General features: G+C 41.3%; 1 protein-coding gene across 1 annotated transcript; it reads right to left on the bottom strand.

Moving 5' to 3' along the window:
- Positions 1-4,992: 4,992 nt before the first annotated feature.
- On the bottom strand, positions 4,993-5,301 carry LOC122229283 (60S ribosomal protein L37-like). The gene has a single exon (XM_042954356.1). The coding sequence runs from the start codon at positions 5,299-5,301 to the stop codon at positions 4,993-4,995; it is 309 nt and encodes a 102-aa protein (XP_042810290.1).
- Between the last annotated feature and the right edge of the window lie 494 nt (positions 5,302-5,795).

Genomic DNA, 5,795 nt, shown 5'->3' with positions numbered 1-5,795 from the left:
TACAAAAGTGCTTTCGTGTCTGTGACCTAGTTTGATTCTCGTAACAGCTCATGAAAAGTAGACATTATGAACATCCCATTAAGATGAGCAAACAGAGGCTCCTCAAGGGTAAGGACCTGATGGAGGCCCACAGCTCTCAAGGGACACAGTCCTAGCTTAGTTCCGGAGGTTATGGTTCCCAAGGTTTCTGCCATCCCATGCACACATCCTTCAGAGACAGCCCCTTGAGGGCAGCTCTTGTTGGAGTTCAGAGCACATCTGACATGGGTGCCTCTCATAGAGCCAATTTCTGAGCTGTCCAAGAAAACCAATTACACCTGACTTGGCACCAAACTCTTGTCACTCAGCTTAATCATTACCTTATTTGCCAGACTTAGCTGGCTCTTAGCAACTTTGACCTATTTCCAAAAGTCAAATCCTTCCTCAAAGGTGGACACTTTGTCAAAACTGATGATATTTAAAAGAATGGGATATATAGAGAAATGGCTGGATTATCCACCAAATATTAATGATGGACTTTTGGCTGTTTAAAAGCCTTTTAATTTTTGTTCTTTTCTGCCTTACTTGAAATCTCTATAATAAACTGTGTTTTGCTTTAATATTTATTTATTTTTAATGTTTATTTATTTGTTTTTGAGAGAAAGAGAGAGATAGCATATGTACATGAGTGGGGGAGGGGCAGAGTGAGAGAGGGAGACAGAGAATGCCAAGCAGGCTTTGCACTGTCAACATAAGCCTGATGCCAGGCTTGAACTCACGAACTGTGAGATCATGACCTAAGCCAAAATCAAGAGTCAGATGCTCAAATGACTGAGCCACCCAGGCCTCCCAGCCATGTTTTGCTTTAATGAGAAACAATAGGAACAGATTTCTTACAGAAAAATGTTGGAAGCAAATATTGCAGAATATTAACAGTAAGTAATTTTGACTTGTAGATATCAATGATTGTCACTTGTGTGGGCATGTGTTTTCCTGCACTGAACCCCCCAACTATCTTTTGATCTTTTGAGCAACAGAAGTGTCATCCAGTATATGGAAAGCCTTTCAAGGTGCTTTACTTAAAAGGAGACAACACTCATTTGGCTGTGCACACACCGGTGTGTTGATTTAAAATAAATTAGTAAGTCATTTTATGCCTCATCCATAGCCCATCTGTACAGTTGTGCCCTTGGTTCACTCCTGGAGGCAGAAGGCCACAATCATGGCATGGCTCAGCTTTCTCATATGTGTGGGCAAAGACTCTCTTTCCATCTGTTATTCCGAGTAGTGAGGCAGCCATATTTTGGAGAATAGCCAAGGCAATGATAAAACTACTGCTTCCTTTCTTCTACCCTCCCCCTTAGTGGTCCAGAAAACTCTGGTTAATGTCCTTCCAGTGGCACAGATTAGTCTCTTGGTGATGCATTCCACACTCCTGAGGTTAATAAATGACTCTAAAGAAAAGCAAGTAATTTATCATGGGCTTTTGTTGTGACCCTTAATCCAGTCAATGAAAAAATACTGTGCTATGGGTGCTTTCAAACAAGGAATTGGTCTCACTGCCCCATTGCCACGTGTCCAGTTAGGGGACATGGCCTTTTCCTTGTTACTTTCATTCCAAGAAGTCCTTAGCAGCCAAGAGAGATTTTATTTGGCTAATGTCTCACCATTAGAATCTAGACTGTAAAGCATTCCTGTACAATCTAAGTACAAAGTTAATGACAACTGAATTTACCTGAATAGTAGTATATCTTTCTCTGTAGGGCTAGAGTTGGGACTTCAATGTGTTCTGCCTATGTCATAAGATGATCTTGATGTTCTGGGTCCATTCCCATCCCTCCTACCCAGTCCACTCTCTCCTTGGGATTTTTTAACATTTTGAACTAAGAACAGTAAGGTTGTGTCTGCATCCTCTTGTCTGAGTCATCCAAGTGATAGACTGGAGAACTTGGTTCTCTTCCAGCTCTGAAACTGCCTGTCCATACCCCCTTTTAAGATACCATAAAGCTACAATAGATGTTCTGAGGAAAGAAAGCTTTTATTTTTTCCAGAGGCCAGCACAAATTGCAGACTTTAATGAGCAAAATGGATATTCTCCATTAAAGATTCTCTAAAGAATCTTCAAGTAGATACTGTAGGTAGAAAAAAGACAGCAGAGTCATAAAGTATAATAAAGACAACAGAATCATAAAGTAATTTGCTAAAAGAGCAAATTAAAGAATCTGGCAAATGAAAGATCAGAAGGACAAAGGGATAAGGAAATAGTATACAACAGCAACAAAAATGCAAGTACTTCCAAAGGTCACCTTGGAGTTTTCAAAAAGAGAGGATAACACAGGGTCAAGTGTTGAGGAGCTAAATGTGGGTAGACAGTGCACTGATATAGGTCCAGGATAATTGGCAGAATTTGGTCAAGTGGAACAAGCACACGGAAGAAAATAGAAAGATATCTTCATGTGGGGGGCTTGTACCTCTTAGAAACCACAGCTGAAATAGTCAAGAACCAGCTTGTGCAAGTTGTCTTAAATTATCTTTGACCTCTCTTTGCTATGGTTGTAAAATTGGCACATAAAAACGAATGTTGATTTGAGTAATTTAGATAGGTGTTTTTGATACTGGCTTAACAACTATACCCAAATAGTAAGAAAAAAGATAGAAAGGTGTCTATAATGCCTATAGGCAATATATGGGCCCCAGGGTCAGGTGACTACTAAAGCAGTGGTTTGTTAACAAGGACCAGGAGGACCAAGAACACTATCATACCCATCCTTGGCCTAGACTTCTTATGTCGTATGATGTCCAGGTATATATATTTCAATATTAAAGAAAGGGATCCAGATAAGCTAGTTCATGTCTAGAGAAGGCAGACAGGACAATGAAAGCTTGAAAATGAAGCTATGAGGAGGAAACATTTGTGGGAATGAACTGTGATAGTTTGTCAGGAGAAAAGAACTCTTAGTTGGGACATGATTGGAGTCCTCAGGATGCTGAAAGAGGTCTTAGGTTTTTTTCTCAGTGGGACCAAGAATAGGACTGGACAGACAGGCAGAAATTCAAGGCAGCCAGATTTTAACGTGATGTAAAAAAGAATTTCCTATCAAAACTGTATAGCAACGTACTAGGTTTTCAAAAGCATGAGAAAAGTTTCCTGTTACAACAATTAAGACTATGCAACAATGGAAATACAGGCCTCCCAAAGTGAGGGTGTAAAAGTATTCAGAAAGAGGCTGGATGACCAGGTGTGAGGGAAGTGGAGGGCCGTAGGTGAGTGTGGACGGGTGATTTGCATGTCCCACTGGAAGAATCTACAATTCTAAGAACTATGTTGAATTTATACTGTACCTTTCTTTCTTGGAACTTAAAGTACTTTTACTTCTAGCCTCACGAGAGTAGTGAATCACAGAATAATGAAGCAATTTGCTTAAAAACTGTTTGTAGCTAATTTGGAATCAAAACCCTTCATAGGGGTGTAATTCTCTATGTTTTCTATACACATACACATATGAAGCTACTTGAGTTTACCTAGAGGCAACATGCTACATATATCCAAGGCTTTTCAGATTTTATAGGGTAAATATAGGGATACTGATTTATATATTTTAATGTGTCAGTAAATTGAATCAAACAGTCCTAATGACAAACACGTAAAATAAAATAAATGAATGCTGTTACCTAGGTTGACTTCTGGCTAATCACTCTTGCTGTATAGGCCCAACAGGTGAGGACCACCTCTATGGTTCCTTCCAACTCTGCTGTATTATACACTAACTATCAAAGCTAGAGACAGCATTAAGACATGATGTCCAGACAGCCGGCTAGCTCTTGACAGGAAGTTGGCAGGCAGCAGGCATGAGAAGGGAATGGAGACCTTGCACTCTTCTTATTTTTTAGCAGTTGCCAATTTACACCATAGATGAGTAAAAACCCAGTATCAGAAGCATCCTCTGATCTCATTACTATGTGCAGAGTTAGTCTTTGGTTCTCCCTGGAACCTCTGGTATTGCTTTCCCTCCATTAGGGCAATGGATTCAACTTCTTCCTTAACGTGATTCTCCATGTTCCACCCCTGCCACTTCACTGGCCCTGAGCCCATGTAAAAGTGTCTGGCAGGGACTGCAGCTCCTGAAAAGATGAACATGACTTTAAGGCTTGTACTCTTGCAGTACTTCCCTTTTCTTATCTACTTTAAGAATAAATCCAGTTTATCTGCTTAATAGGAAACTTGCATTAAGTTTGTTACTTCCTGGGGCTTGGGCTTCTGATTTACCCAGCACTTACTGTCTTACTTGGCAGAGGCCCATCTCTGTGGGGAACAGATCTTAGCAATGAATTGTCACTTAAATTGCCATCCTGTCACTGCCCCTCCTAAAAGCTATGCAGGTCTCACTGTCATCTTTCCCCTCCATGTCCTTTGTTGGATGCAGACTGAATAATCAGCCCCACCTGATTTATTTGCTTGTTTGTGGTCTCCCTTCATACTTTCCCATGAGTTCCTTTCATGTTCTGTCCCAAATCTCCCATTTCCTCCTGTGTTTCCCTCTTTCATTTCTTCCATGTTTGGAGTGGCCATCTGTCATCCTCCAGGGATGGTACTCATGGTTGCAGTCTCCCTCCTTCCTTCTCAGGCACTTTTTTTTTTATATTTATTTATTTATTTTGAGAGAGAGAGAATGAGTGGGGCAGGGGAGAGAGAGAGGGAGACACAGAATCTGAAGCAGGCTCCAGGCTCTGAGCTATCAGCACAGAGCCTGACACAGGGCTTGAACACATGAACCGTGAGATCATGTCCTGAGCTGAAGTCAGATAGATGCTCAACCAACTGAGCCACCCAGGCACCCCTCAGGCACTTTAATAATTTTGTTTCCTTGTCTCTGGATTGTCACTGTTGGGATGTTTTAAGGAGCTGGTTAGGGCAGCGTTTCTTTCTTTTTTTCTTTCTTTCTTTCTTTCTTTCTTTCTTTCTTTCTTTCTTTCTTTCTTTCTTTCTTTCAAACCAGAACACTTATCTTGTGACTAATCATTGAATCCTTCAGATGAACTGGATGCTGCAACAGCCACCCTCTTGGGTTTAGGTGTTGTTCCTTCACAGAATCCATCTCTGAATCTGCGGCACACAATTTTTGGGTGCCTCTTTTGACCAGTCCCAGGGGTATTTCGTCTTTTAGCTTTGCCACTCCAGTTATACTTTCTCTTCTGCTTGGCAAGATAGACACATTTGCCACAGGTCAATTTCTGAAGGTGGTAGGACTTAGAGCCACAGCAGCAGCACAATGCATGCATCTTATTGCAATGCTTTTCAAATGATGACATCCCCTTCATCATATTGTTTCCATGGTGGAGACCAAAAAGAAGACTAGTTTTCAAAGTGTGGTTCTGGGACCAGCAGTATCAGCATCACCTGGGAACTTCTTAGAAATGCAAATTCTCAGGGTGCCTGGGTGGCTCAGTCAGTTAAGTGTCTGACTTCAGCTCAGGTCATGATCTCATAGTTCATGAGTTCAAGCCCTGCATTGGGCTCTGTGCTGACAGCTCAGAGCCTAGAGCCTACTTCAGATTCTGTGTCTCCCTCTCTCTCTGCCCCTCCCTGCTTGCACCCTGTCTCTCTCTCGAAAATAAACAAAACATTTTAAAAAGTTAAAAAAAAAGAAATGCAAATTATCAGTCCCTACCCCAGGGACTCTGAGTCATAAACTCTGGGTTAGGGCCCACCAATGTGTGATTCTGATACCCACTCATTGCATTAGGAGGTGGTTTTGGCTGGGACTCAAAACTACTCAAATCCTGACTTCAAGGTTTTGGAGGAAAATGTATCTACA

The sequence above is a fragment of the Panthera leo genome, chromosome C2, assembly GCF_018350215.1.
Source record: "Panthera leo isolate Ple1 chromosome C2, P.leo_Ple1_pat1.1, whole genome shotgun sequence".
Lineage (NCBI taxonomy): Eukaryota > Metazoa > Chordata > Mammalia > Carnivora > Felidae > Panthera > Panthera leo.
Note: the sequence above shows the minus strand (reverse complement) of the source record. Positions and strands in the feature narration are given on the sequence as shown.